This window comes from Psittacula echo (assembly GCF_963264785.1).
Source record: "Psittacula echo genome assembly, chromosome: 3".
NCBI classification, from domain to species: Eukaryota; Metazoa; Chordata; class Aves; order Psittaciformes; family Psittacidae; genus Psittacula; species Psittacula echo.
The window spans coordinates 20,310,801-20,325,842 of record NC_137736.1 but is presented as its reverse complement, the minus strand read 5'-3'; the positions used below and the strand labels follow the sequence as shown (position 1 = coordinate 20,325,842).

At 42.9% G+C, this 15,042-nt stretch overlaps 1 protein-coding gene across 1 annotated transcript in view; it reads left to right on the top strand.

Annotated features, from left to right (window-relative positions):
• Positions 1-7,937: 7,937 nt before the first annotated feature.
• Positions 7,938-15,042, top strand: part of ADGRG7 (adhesion G protein-coupled receptor G7) — a gene marked incomplete at both ends in the record, with an annotated part of 30,529 nt that continues 23,424 nt past the window's right edge. The window contains 3 exon segments of the mRNA XM_080613491.1: positions 7,938-8,094; positions 14,720-14,772; positions 14,776-14,805. Coding sequence (XP_080469617.1) covers positions 7,938-8,094; positions 14,720-14,772; positions 14,776-14,805 — 240 coding nt within the window.

The window sequence follows — 15,042 nt, the reverse complement described above, 5'->3', positions numbered from 1 at the left end:
TTGGAAAGCAAGAATCATTGGCTTACAGACATTTCTACATTTACAAATGTAAAATGGGAAACTGCAGTTTGCTAAGCAAAGACCACCACTTTTCTTAATAATTGTTGTCCCTTTTTAAGTACCTTTCTCTGAAGGGTCTTGAAGATTGTGATGAACTTTAATGCAGCCCGTCTCAGGACATTCTTGTAGGCTAAGTTTTGGTATGGCATTTTTGTAGCTCCATGTCTCAGCTTTACAGTGATCTCACTATGAACTCTGAATTAATTTTTACTCTACTCTGCAAGTCTAAGACTTGAGTTTCATTGCTGTGGTTCCCTTAAAATCAGATTTTCCGTTGGCATAAGCAAGAGGAAAGATCCATGGCTTTGCTGAGGAGCTTACCTGTTAATTGCAGCAGGGATACACTGGCAAAATACAGTGTGTCATTACACCCAGCTATAATCTTACCTTCATTATGCCACATTATTCTTGTTTGTAAATTGTTGGGACTATTTTAAAGGGCAGAATTTTTTCTGGTTAGAATGGTTGGGATACAAAGCTTCTGCAGTGCTGGGAGTGAAGATGATGGTTATGTACCAAAGAGAACTTGGGAATTATTACAGAAGTCTGTTCTGATAAGCCCAAATCAGTTGACAAAGTGAGCCTCATGGGATTCAGTGATCTGAGTGAACACAGAGAGTGCTCAGCAAATTCTCCTTTTGAAAAAACTGCTTTTTCAGAAACAAGAAGTGCCAGTACTTGAATGTCATGGCCAGAAGAGTGGCTGCCTGACACAGTTCCCCTGTGACTGCCTCAGCCTGGTGGCTCTGGCTCTGTCCCTGTTTACATCCAGCAGTGGCTGCAGGTGTGTGCATTTTCTTCGCAGAAAATATGAGCAGGACTCTCAGCCTCCTGAGAGGTATCACCTGTATCTCTTATGTCTCCCTGCTGTGAATCTCCCGTAAACGATCAGACAACTAAACGAATAAGCCCATCAGACCCATGTGCTGGTTTGGTGCAACCATGCTTTGCAAAGATGCTTTTAAAGAAGCCCAACCTGGAGGCTAATGCAGTCTGTGACACAGAACTGTAGGGCAGGCTTCTTACAAAAACTTTTTGCATTGAGGAAAGTGGTATTGCATTATTAAGCTTGAAGAAATGCAAGGAAAAACAGATCCTGAAGCCTCAAAGAAATGATAGTCTCTTGGATTTTATTTGTAATGCTTTTGTGCCTGCTATATTTTTGGTGCCACAAAGGAAAGAAACACCCCGTTTCACTGTGGGTTTTTGCTACACAGAACACTTTACTCATTCTTCTCAAGCACTATTCGAAAGAGATGCTCAGGAACAGTAAGGTAACTATTACAAGTTAGAAGGTACAACATTCAGCATTTCACTACCAACAGATTTTGCTTGAGTTGAATGAGTGGAGGGAAGTCTGACAAGTTTACAAACACCACTCAGAAAAAGGTAGCTGCTCTCAAGAAAATTGAAATTATTGTTAAATATTGGTGCTTTTGAAAAACTGCATGGTAGTTTATAATAGACAAGATATGCCTGTAATATTATTTAAATAAAATTGATTTGTTCATATAAGATGTCTGTCATGTTTCAGGGGAAAAAAATATATGCATTTATGGGGTATGATAGACAGGTTACTCTCATAGCCAACCCAGACATTTGAGCGAGTTGCACTCAAATTCAGGAAAGGTCAGTGCTGCCTTGTCAAATTCCCTTGATTCTGTTATTTAATCATAATTTACAACACAGTTGAAAGGAACTCTTCTTGAGGTCTGGGGAGTACGATCCACGAAAGTCAAATGCTATGGAAAAAGGAGGTCCCAGATCTGGACCTGGTCTCCTGTATCATACATAATGGAGCAGCCAGCAACCAAGTAAACAGAACTGCATGAATGGGATCTTTCTGTTTTGGCAAGCTCTATAATAAGAATATTTATGATTTTATTTGACTTTTCTCCCTTTTCCTTTTACAGAAAAAAGCAAAACACTTTTTCTGCTGTAAGTGAAAATGCATTCTGAAAGAAAAAAGCTGACATACTTGAAGAAATTTTGGCAATTACAGATTTTGTCTTTTTCATATTTTTTACCAGTTTCTAAAATTAAGACTAGGGACCATACCTGACAAAAAATAGCAAATAATTTTGTCCACTCTCAGACTGCATTTTAGGGATAAATTCATTAAACTTTATAGTTCCTTGGGCTTGATACCACTTTGCTACATATTTGACAGAGAGTGGTTTTTTAGAGTGCGATGCACTTACCTGTGTATAAGAAAACTTCTAAATTTGTCTATGGCCAAGTAAGAGATAGAAAGTCAGCACTTCCCAATTTTCCATTTCATCTGGTTGGTCACAAATCTGAAAAAGCTGCATAAGACTTCTGAAAACTATCAGTCAAAAACTTAAAAAAACTAGAAGTAGCTTTAAATAAACCAATTTGGGAATCAACCAGTTTACATTAGAAAGTCAAATGTACCAATGTCACTGTACACCCTCTGGTTGGCTATCTCCAGCCACATTGCCAGTGTGACTGTTTACTGCCATGGTCAACCTCGAAAATCTGGTGATCTGGATGCCCCATCCCATTCAGGCAATCATGTAAAATGCACATTTTTGCATTGGCTCTGTGTGAGACAGATGAACTTCAGTGTGTGGCAGAAGCTTGGCTCACAATGGGAAGGTGTTTCCACCTGTGTGGATGACTCGGGACCTCATGGTTACATTGATATTGGCATGAAGCATGGAGGGAGGCCCTCGTGCACCATATGGGGAGTCTGGTCTTAGGGTGGCACTGCCTGAGCTCAGGAAGTTCACTCAGTGTTGTCAGTGGGCTGCAAAGAAGTCAGAAGCTCAAACGAAAGGAGGCTGAAACCACCCGCTGAACAAATAGGGAAATGAGGGAAAAAAAGAGCATCTCTGAGCTGGCAGCATAAAGGCAAGGCTGCTCTTGCAGTTCCTGGGCCCATGACCACAATACCATCTGAACCAGCCTTTGCATTTTAATCTGGATCAAGAGAGCACTTTGGATCTTACCCTCTCATCCTAACTTAAATGCCCAAGTTTGCATCATGGAGTGGAGTCAGAGCATGGGATCTGGAGTCCCTTCACAGGAAATGAAGTTCAGTGGTGGTGTCCAGCACTGATTCTTGTTTGCTCCAAGCACTAATGGGGATCTGCATCCCTGGACAAAACTAGAGCTCCAAAATGTGTGGAATGTTTGTGCTGTACAGGTATATTCCTTTGGCACCACCGATGTGTGCCTGACTCTGAGGCACACACATGCGTAAGGTGAGGAGTTTGGTTGACAGAAGGGAAGGGAACCTGTTTATCATGATGGTTAAACATGGCTTTCTTTCATTTATGCTACCTGTGTTTCTGCAAAGCTTAGTAAGTGTGATATTTGTTTTATATTCTGTAAATAACTTTTTTTTTCCCCCTTGTATATAAACCTAGCTTGAACTAAGAGTAAATTTGCAGCAAGGAATTTCAATCCTAGAGTCTCATTCACCCTTAAAATTGAGGCACAAGAACACTTTGGTGTATCTGGTACCTTAACATCCTCCTTCCACATGTTTCAGTTCCTCTGAACTAAAACAGTTTGGGTAGGAATTACTAGTACAGAAGTTGGTGGAAGAAAACAGAATAATTTTTTATCCAAAAAGTCCTTTAGCATGTGCTGTAGTGTAAAGAAGCCCCACCAAGGACTGAGCAACAACAGCACATGTGTGAAAAGGGAGAAAGACAACTGGAAAACTGCTGAGCACTTGCTTTTAAGATCTATTCTGGGTAAAATATGTGTTTGCTCAAAATATGTGGGAGTAAAAAGCCTAATTTTGTCCACTAAGGCATAATTTGTTGTCAGATGATTTTTTCAGAATAGTAATTTCTAACACTTCGCTGTGTAATTGTTGCAGTTCACTGATTTCCATATTTGATACACTTCTTAGAATGAAAATGCATTTAAAAAGTAGTTAAAAAACATTATATAAATACTACAGAATACTTCAATTTGATTCAGAAGGAGAGCTCTTGCTTATAGATCACTACTATTTAACGGCAAAATATTCTGCAGGGGATGGTACCTTAGAGGTCACAGTAAGACGTGAAATTGGAAAAGAAATGGTTGTGTCTACAATACCAGCCAGTGCCTCCCTGAGGAGAAGAAAAAAAAAAACCGGAAAATAGACTGCAGATCTATACAACTGAATAGCAATTAAGAAACTACAGCACTCTACAACTATGGGAGGGAAAGCTGCATTCATGGCATACAGCATTCCAATCTGCCTTCAGCGTTATTTATCAGGGACAAGGTTCTCAGACACACTCTGGGATTTTTACGGCTCCTGTGTCAGGCACAGAAGCGGTAATGCTGATCTCCTGCTCCTGACAGGAATGACAGCAGGAGTGAAAGCCTGCACTGCTTTGCTGGAATTTTACTGGTTTGTGACTCCAACTCAGACAGACGCAATTGAAAAATAAAAAAAAGTCAAAGATGATATTCACTGCTGGCACCACACTTCATTCAGGCTCGAAAACAAACAAATAAAGAAAGGAAATAAGAAACATCTGGCTCTAATTAAGGCTTAAAAGAAATGGAGGAAAGCAAAAAAAACATATCTAGCCACTCAAGAATGGTTTGTCTCCCTGCAGCTGCATCACATACACAAATTTGAAAGTAATAAGGTTTTCTTTCCGTTTGATTATTCTATCATATAAACATGGCTTACTATTTTCATAAATAAAAGTGTACTACCCCTTAGGATGTATTTATTGATTTGTTTTGGGTTTTCCATCTGGTTCCTGTGGTGCTTTTTTTTTTTTTTTCTCTTAAGATTTATACAAAATATTCATGTGAAGTTAGAAGTTCCCAATCTTTTTAGCTCACAATCTTACTTCCACTTCCCAGCTGACAAACTTGTCTTCGATTTGCAAACTTGGGCTTGCAATCCAAGGTTTTGGACTCATGGTATTTTATATATCTAAACACAACATGCTTCTCAAAGACATCCATGATGATGTTAGCTATATAAAGGAATGAAAGCAGGGATGTTATTTCCATTGAATAGAATGGCCAGTGTCAGTAACCACAAGAATTAATTTTCTTTCCTACTTTGTAATTTAAAAATCTCTTGCAGAGATTTTTAAAAATGCAAAATGATCTAGCAGTATTTCTACTAGCAAAGGACCCAGACCTGTGATTCAGAAGCTAGGTATGCTTTTAATATACTGTAAACATCAGATTTGGTGCCGTATTGGATGTAGCTTAACTTGATGTTGCTGAACTATTCTGTGACTCAGTTTCTCCATTTGCAAGAGCTAGTCTGCCTATGCTTGGCTCTGCTTTGCTTTGTACAAGTCCTGCACAGGGACAGGCATCTTGTGTGTTTTGAACTCTTGGCACTTCTAACCTCAGAAAGGCAAACATTTAACTGCTATGGCAAGAGCCTGTAAAGTAATTAACACGTGCAAGGGTACTAAGCGTTCTTGGTGAGTAGGACAAGGAGGAGATCTTCCTGTTCAGCTGAGCTTTGTGGTTGTTCATGGTTTAACAGCAGCGACATAGCTGGGTCACACAGCTGTCAGGCTGCCAGGGCTTGCCTGGTTGAATCTGCAAATGCTTCCTAGCCCATGGAATGGCCAGGCAGTGGGATGCATACTGGGGCCATCCCTGGAGCTGTGCCACCCAGCCTCCACCCATGGCTACTCTCACCAGGCAAAGGGGGCACCTCTGCTGCCCTGCCCCACAAAGTTCTATTTCTGCCCCTCTGATGAAGAAAGCCTGCCAGTGCTTGTACAACCCCCTTGAGGAGGATTTGCAGTTTGCCATTTTATTGAGTTAAAATGCCCAAATATCCCCTCTCAGCCAGGGAGATGTCTGTTTCCTCTCACCCTTGTACTCCCTCCCACCCATCGGCGGCATGCCACAGCCCCGCCCTCCTTGTGTCTCAGTGCCGATCGTGAAGGGGAGGTTTCCCCTTCTCTGTTTTCCATAGTAATAAGAATAATACGGAGAGAGAAAAGATCTAGGACAAGAGACAGACTCTTAACGCAACGGCTACCGCAGACAGGCAGGGAGATCCCCAGCTGGCCAGAGCTGTGCCCAGAGGGACAGCAAATAGCCATGTCCTGCCTGGAGCAATGTCCCAGTACCAGTCACTGGTGTGGACGTGCAGCCTGTTTTAACTAAAACCTCTGTGAGCAGACTGTTAGGATGTCAGGCTGTTTGAAGAAGCATATTAACAGTTTTGGAGCTCTTATTTGTAAATCTAATTGTTACTATTAAATCTAAATATTAAATCTAATATTAAATCTAATTAAACAATCTAATAGTATAATATTAATTATTAATTAATTAGATAGTAATATATATTATATTATAATAGTATTACTATTACTATTTAATTATTGTAAATCTAATAATCTAATTATTTCAGCATTTCCTCCGAATTTCCTATGTCCTATGTGCTTTCTTCCATACAGTGTGTCTTGATCACTAATTAGATGTTTGGTGTTTTCTGCACTGATTTTTTGAGTATGAGCATTTTTGTGAATATTTTGCAGATTGCCACCAAGGAGATTAAATACATATCTTAGTTATCTTTTTTCTTGATAAAAGTAAAAAAATATCTTAATAGTCTGTAAGGTGTTAAAGAAACAGTAGCATCTAGCAGTGTCAGTACTATTTAGTGGCTAGACCACTGGGCTGCATCCCAAGAGACCTGAGCCCTTTTTTGACTGTTTTTTTTTTATATCCTTGGCATATTACATCAGTTTATTGAGTGCTGCTTCTAAAACTGAGATGAAAGTACTTCAGTAATTGAAAAAGCCAAACAAGCCTCCTTTCCTCACTAATGAAGAACACCATGTAAGAGCAGGGTGCTGTTCCTACTCACACACAAGGGATCCATCCACTGATCACTGATTATAGAAAATACAGTGTTTAGTCCAATTAGTTTTTTAAACAACTCTATTTGCCTCTTCACTTTGACTGTGATATTCATCTCTTAGCTTTTAATTTGTCAGAGGGAGACATAATAACATGCAGAAGATGCTGATTTTGGCAGTTCTGGTGGTGTAACTTTTTTTTCCACTTCACATTTTACTTGTGCCTTTTATCCATTTTCTTTTCCTTCCCCACATCTTTCTGGATGAATCAGATGTCTTGGGAATCTGAAGACAGAGATTTTACTCCTAGTTTTGCCAGTGCCTTCTGAGAGACCATATTTAATAGTGGAGCTGCATAGAGGGCATGCAAGAAGGCTGTATGCTGCCTGTCCAAATTATGTAGTATGGAAATGACATTTACTCTCTTGGTGCATGTCACGTGCCTGATTTAGGCCAGTCCTAACACAGTCACCATTTCCACCTTCTCTCAGCACAAGACAAATGTTGCTGCAGAGGAGAGACCTTATCCTCACCCTTCCACAAACTCCTCCCTGGATCCAGCGTAGCCTCTCTGCTGCAGAGCCTGGTGGTTACGGCTGTGCCAGCAAATAAAATGAGGCTACACAGCAGGACTAATCCCTCAAGTGCTAGCACACTGCCTGGCATGGTTTTGGCCTGCGCCATCCAGCACCTCATCAGACCATGCACAGGTCTAATTTGAGGATTACAGTCAGTTCCAGAAGGCTATATATATGTAATACATATGCTTTGCCAAGAGGGAAGAAACATTCTCTGACATGGCTCTGAGCCATGCCATGCATTCAAATATCAAGCTCCATCCCTTACCAATATAAATGTAGCTGCCTGTCTGAGCTGAGACATTGTCTTATAGCAAGTAGAAGACATTCAATGCCTTGGTAAGAGAAATGTTTTATTGGTTGGAAAATGATAGAAGTAATGGTGTATTGCTTTCTTTTTTTTTCCTAAGTGGAACAGAAAGGGTTAATGTTTTAGTGGTAGACAAGTAATTAATAGTTTATCCATCACAAGGTTATGAACGTATATTGCCATTTCATAGCAGAGCAGACAGTCTGCACCGCAACGTCTTCACTCCACTGGGACAGAATATTGGTTGGAATTACCTGCTGTGTAGTGACTGCAACCCTTTGGGCACTGTGTATTTGGCAGCTTGTCCTCAGGTTTAAAACCTGTAAGAAATATAATTCTACTCCATTTAAGCTCTGTTTGAGCTCTTTTGAGCTCTTTTTCCTTTTCTTAAGTATTTCAACATGATTGCTGATATTCATTATTACCTCTCTGCTGTACGCTTCGTATGTGGAATCGTTTTTCTTCTTACACTGATGTTTAAGGAAGTATCCTAAACATTGCATTCTGCTTTAAAATAGAACAGGATGGCAAACACTCTCTAGAGTATTTTACTTGTAACATGTTTACACTGTACATTAGTCTTCTGATAGAGCTTTGAGAAATGCCTTGTTATTTTCTCACTCTTTCAGTAGAAATCTCATTTATTTTTCAAAAGACAAAAATAAACCTCTAGCTAATCTAGTAAATTCTGTTTTAAAGAGGAAATATTTAGCTTTACATAAGTTTATGTTTGCATGCATATAAGGAAAACATGTTAAATAGCATCTGTTCATGTTTTCATTACAACTTGCACTATAGAAAACTTTGTTGAAAAGAGTATGGAAGATATTGGTTTGCATGTTCTATACCTGAAAATCAGCTAAACGCACCCTTGTAAGACACTTCTGTATGCAAATTTGTAACAGAAAACTGGCCAGTGTTTCCTTTCAAAATAATCAAGAGTCTGCAGATTAATGTATGGCTACGTGACTGGTGCCAAAGGCAGGGATTTGGGTTTTTCAATCATGGGCTGCTATATGAGACACCTGGTTTGCTGGTGGCAGGTGGGATACACCAGTCCCAGAGGGGGAAAAGGTTTTTGGGGCAGGAGTTGGCAGGGCTCATTGACAGGGCTTTAAACTAGATATGAAGGGGGAAGGGGAGATAACTGGGCCTGTTAGGGACAAGCCCAAGGAAAACATGCTAGGGCTTGAAGGATGGCGGACTAGGGAGGACTCTCAACCTATTGTTTCATTTGAGGGAAAGGATAGTTGTTTAGACCCTGTCCCGCAGGGGAAAAAGGGTACTAGGGCAAGAGTTAGCAGAGCTCACTCACAGAGCTGTAGGTTAGATTCAAAGTGTGAGGGGGTTGTAGCTGGGTTTGAACTAGTGGGGCATTGTTCTAGTGGTAATGAAGACCAGAAGGCCTCCTGCCTCCCAAGGGTGCCATTAGCGTGCTCTGCTCACTCCCTGAAATGCCTGTACACCAATGCATGCAGCATGGGGAATAAACAGGGGGAGTTAGAAGTCTGTGTGCAGTCTAAGGGTTATGATCTGGTGGCAATTACAGAGATGTGGTGGGACAGCTCACATGACTGGAATGTGGTCATGGATGGCTATGTCCTTTTTAGGAAAGATAGGTCAGCAAAGCGAGGTGGTGGAGTTGCCCTTTATGCGAGAGAGCGACTACAATGTATTGAGTTCTGTCCAGGGGCAGATGAGGGGCAAGTGGAAAGTCTGTGGGTACGAATTAAGGGACAGGCTGGTACGGGTGATACAGTTGTGAGGGTCTATTATAGACTTCCTGATCAGGACGAAGGAGTTGATGAGGCTTTCTACAGGCAACTGAAAGCAGCCTCGCAACTACATGCCTTGGTCCTCATGGGGGATTTTAACTACCCCGATATTTGCTGGAAGACTCACACAGCCGATCATTCACAGTCTAGGAGGTTCCTCCAGTGCATTGATGATAACTTCTTAATGCAAATGGTGGACAAACCAACTAGGAGAGAAGCGCTGCTGGATCTAGTACTCACCAACAAGGAGGGTCTGGTTGAAGTGGTGATGGTCAATGGCAGCCTTGGCTGCAGTGACCATGAGATGGTGGAGTTTAGGATCCTGTGTGGGAGGAATAGAATACCTAGCAAGGCCACAATTCTGGATTTCCGAAGGGCCAACTTTCGCCCCTTCAATCAATTGCTAAGGGAAGTCTCATGAGAAAGGGTACTAGGTGGTAAAGGGGCTCAAGATAGTTGGTCAGCATTCAAGGACCACTTCTTCCAAGCTCAGGATCAGAGCGTCCCAATGGGTAGGAAATCAAGTAAGGGAGCCAGGAGACCAGCATGGTTAAACAAGGAACTGCTGGGCAAACTCATGTGGAAAAAGAGAATCTATGGATTATGGAAGGAAGGGCTGGCCACTTGGGAGGAATATAGGACAGTTGTTAGAGGATGTAGGGAGACAGTTAGGACAGCTAAGGCCTCCTTGAACTTAATCTTGCAAGTCGGGTTAAGGACAATAGAAAGCGCTTCTTCAAATGCATAGCGGGTAAAACTAACATGAGAGGCAATATAGGCCCACTGCTGAACGAGGAGGGTGCCCTGGAGACAGAGGATATAAAGAAGGCAGAGGTGCTGAATGCCTTCTTTGCCTCTGTCTTTACTCCTGCAGACTCTCCCTGGGGGCCCCAGATTCCTATAGCCCCAGAAGGAGTCAGGATAAAGGAGGAGTTTGCTTTGGTAGGTGAGGATTGGGTTAGGGATCAGTTAAGCAATCTGGACATCTATAAATCGATGGGTCTGGATGGAATACACCCACGGGTGCTGAGGGAGCTGGCGGAGGTCATTACTAGGCCACTCTCCATCATCTTTGGCAAGTCGTGGGAAACAGGAGAGGTGCCTCAGGATTGGAGGATGGCAAATGTTGCGCCAGTCTATAAGAAGGGCCAGAAGGAGGACCCGGGTAATTATAGACCGGTCAGCCTTACCTCCATCCCTGGAAAGGTGATGGAACAACTTATTCTTGACACCACCTCTAGACATATCAAGGATGAGGGGGTCATTAAGAGTAGCCAACATGGTTTTACCAAGGGGAAGTCATGTTTGACCAGCCTTATAGCCTTCTATGAGGAAGTAACTAGGTGGATGGATGATGGTAGAGCGGTAGATGTGGTTTTTCTTGATTTCAGTAAGGCATTTGATACTGGCTCCCACAGCATCCTCATAGATAAGCTAAGGAAGTGTGGGCTTGGTGATCAGGTAGTGAGGTGGATCAAGAACTGGTTGAAAGGAAGAAGGCAGAGAGTTGTGGTCAATGGGGCAGAATCTAGCTGGAGGTCTGTGACTAGTGGAGTCCCTCAGGGGTCGGTGCTGGGACCAGTGCTGTTTAATATTTTCATCAACGACCTGGATAAGGGAACTGAATGTACCCTCAGCAAGTTCGCTGATGACACTAAACTGGGAGGAGTGGCTGACACGCCAGAAGGCTGTGTTGCCATTCAGCGAGACCTGGACAGGCTGGAGAGTTGGGCGGGGAGAAACTTGATGAAATTCAACAAGGGCAAGTGTAGAGTCGTGCATCTGGGGAGGAACAACCCCATGAACCAGTACAGGTTGGGGGTTGACCTGCTGGAAAGTAGTGAAGGGGAAAGGGACCTGGGGATCCTGGTGGATGGGAGGATGACCATGAGCCAGCACTGTGCCCTTGTGGCCAAGAAGGCCAATGGCATCCTAGGGTGTATTAGAAGGGGGGTGGTCAGTAGGTCAAGAGAGGTTCTCCTCCCCCTCTACTCTGCCTTGGTGAGGCCACATCTGGAATATTGTGTCCAGTTCTGGGACCCTCAGTTCAAGAAGGACAGGGAATTGCTTGAAAGAGTCCAGCGCAGAGCCACAAAGATGATTAAGGGAGTGGAACATCTCCCTTATGAGGAGAGGCTGAGGGAGCTGGGTCTCTTTATCTTGGAGAAGAGGAGACTGAGGGGTGACCTCATCAATGTTTACAAATATGTAAAGGGTGAGTGTCAGGATGATGGAGCTAGGCTTTTCTCAGTGATGTCCAGTGATAGGACAAGGGGTAATGGGTGTAAACTGGAGCATAAGAGGTTCCATGTGAACATCAGGAAAAGCTTCTTTACTGTGAGAGTGACAGAGCACTGGAACAGGTTGCCCAGGGGGGTTGTGGAGTCTCCTACATTGGAGGTATTCAAGGCCTGGCTGGACAAGTTCCTGTGTGATGTACTCTAGGTTACCCTGCTCTTGCAGGGGGGTTGGATGAGATGATCTTTTGAGGTCCCTTCCAACCCTTGTGATTCTGTGATTCTGTGATATGATACAAAATTATTACACTGACTACAAGAGATTTATCAAATGTTTGGAGGGAGGGAACATATCCATGCCCAAGAAATGGCACATAAGTAAACAGCAATTATTTAACATATGTCAGTAGTAATCTACCTTGGCTAATATAAATGTTTGCCCAGCGCTTTGTTCAACTTGGTGGAGCTAAACCCAGATGATATGGGAGTTAACTCCTAGTACAACTCCTAGAGGAGTACCTCTGCTTATGCTGAGGATTTACACAACTGCAGGTAAATGAGCTGGGAACTGGATGGCTGCTGGAACTACAGAAGTAGTTCATGTACTTCAGGGACAGAGAATACGTCCATGCCCATCTGATGCATTGCTTGTTATGCATAGTGGTAGTGTTCATTCTGTAATGAAACCTCATTCACAAGTATTAGCATTAACAGTTTCAATAATATTTGATTAAGAAAACCCCAATGGTTTATGATGACACAGTATTATGCAAGAATCTTTTAGTTTTAGTTTAAAAATACATACGATCAAAATCACTGTGATTCTTGAGATGCTTAATGTCTGCAAAACTTCAAAGCCAAAGCCAAATAAAGATATGTTTTCTGACTCTTAAGATAAAACCAGAAAAAAACCCATTATTTTAAGTCAGTGCCACAATTACTGAAGCCTGATGAGTTTTACTGTGTGGGGAGTATATGGGACTGCATTAGTCAGCTCAGGAATCTGTGTTTGTGAAAGACACAGATTTCTCTCTGCCTAAAAGAAAAAAGAAAGCTTTATAACGGTACATGAGACCTTGAAGAGCAGTCTGAGAAAGGCTATCAGCAAACACTAAATAGAGCCACAGTTTCAATTAGTGTTAACAGATCCTGCGAGCATCACGTTTTTACAGAAGGGCTCTTCTGGGAAAGGCAAAGGTAAGATTGATGCTGTTTGCTGTCACCTGCTTTTTGCTGCAAGGGTGGCGTGGCAGCTGTGTCTGTTTTCACCCCACAGCTTTGTGTTTTTCTGTTTTACTGCTCTCACAGAAGTGTCAGCCCTGATCTCCTTTTCACCTTTCCCTTTCCTTGCACTCCTTTTGCGCCCTGTGACTAACAGTGCCAGAGCCAGACCCTGACACCCCAGCTGGGCTGTGGAAATGCCACTACCATTGCTGTCATCCATGGCTGCTGCAGCTGGTCCCCTGTCCTGCCCCTCAGCAGGCAGCCCAAGGCCTGTGCATTTGCAGGGCAGGGCTGCTCTCTCCCAGTTTCCAGGATGCTCTGTGCCAGATCACCCTGCTGTGTCACCTTCTGACTGTCTGCTCCAGGCATGTGTTCACCAAGCAAGACAGAGGCTTGGAGCTACACTGCAGGTTCCACAGTATTTTGCAGGTTCCCAAGCTCCCAAATCCGAAGGAAGTGTCTTAGTCCCGGTGTGACTCCTCTGCCACGTGCCCCCATGTGCCACACTCATGTGCCTGGTGGGTGAGCCAGTGCTGCCAGGCAATGGGGCAACAGATGCCCAACCAGGCACTCATCTCCCCAGATACAGCCATTACCCACAGCTGCTTAGCTTGGGCTTCCAAGGTCTCAATTGCTGGAGGAGTTTTCCTTTCCTTTCTGTAAAATTTCCAACAAAGAGACAATGTGTTTTGAAAAGCTGATGGCTAGCAGAGACATTACCTAGCAACACATAGATGTTATTCCATTAAAATCATGGACATCTGGCTGTAATGTAGCTGAGACAGCCTGAAACACAAATACTATGTAGCAACAACATGAGCAAAAGCTGAGTGATATGTGCCAAGAACAGAATTACCCTCGCCATGTGGCCCATCTCCTATAGTTTGCAATAATCTGCCAGTTTATGAATCTCATTAGAGAGTAAGAAGCTAGGCAATTTTTTTAGCTCAGTGAGAATATTAGAATATACAATAGCACATGTGTTCCTGGCAGCAGGTTTTTACTTTTGAATTTTCTGGGTTTACTGTATTTGTCAGCATCTCAAACACAGGCACTAAAATGTCAGATCAAATGGCAGTCCTCAGCTCCAGTTTTCTGCATTATTTCAAGGCACAGGTGCACAATTTCCACCATGAAACTTATGGGAAGGGATTCCAACTCCATCCTTCACTTTGGGACTCTGCGAGGTTGACTGTGACATGGGGCATGGGGTTTTATCAACTTTATTCAATAATGCCTGTCTTAAATCAGAGTATCTCTGTCTGATTCTTGGATGTGTGACTATCCATGTTCTTCTTACTGTTCTGGGTCCCTCAGCATTGGGGTTCTGGGGCCCTATTTTGCCTTCTTGCTCCTGTGAAATCCCACAGAAGTAATTTTGGCTTTTCATGGATTCAACAGCTTGTGCTTTGGCAGCCTGGAAGCCCGCACCATCACTCCTGCTTGTCCAGCAGCTGCACAAAACTGTTTCCACCTACATTGTTGTCGGAACACAGATTCATGTTTGAAAGCTTTGACCCCACATTCATGCCACTGGTTTTAGGGTCAAGGAGGGATCAGTGACTGAGTACATGGGGGAGACTGTGGGTCACATATATTCTTAGTTGAAGTTTCAAATTAATCATGTTTGCTTCTTTCCTTCAGCAAATTAGATAGATATGTGTTTTTACATCACTATTCATTAATATATCTTGATTATTTATTTACACAGACTCCACAGAATCCGAGGTACCTCCGTGCTTCTGCCTCAATGGTGGCATCTGTTAGGCCAGAGCCTGTGTGTGCCCAGAGGAGTGGGTGGGATCTCCTTGTGAGATAGGTCAATACAAGCCAGGCAGCATAGACAGCTGATGTCATTTCTGGGAACCCCTCTGCTTTGGGAAGCCTCTGATCTTCCCCTTTTGCTGAGACCTGCTCAGCAGGGTGGATCCGCAAGCAGCGATATGGCTCTTCTTGCTAGATGAGGCCATATCCTTCACCCACTTTTGTCACTCTTTCAAACGAGTAATGTACCTGGGGAAGACATTGCAGGTT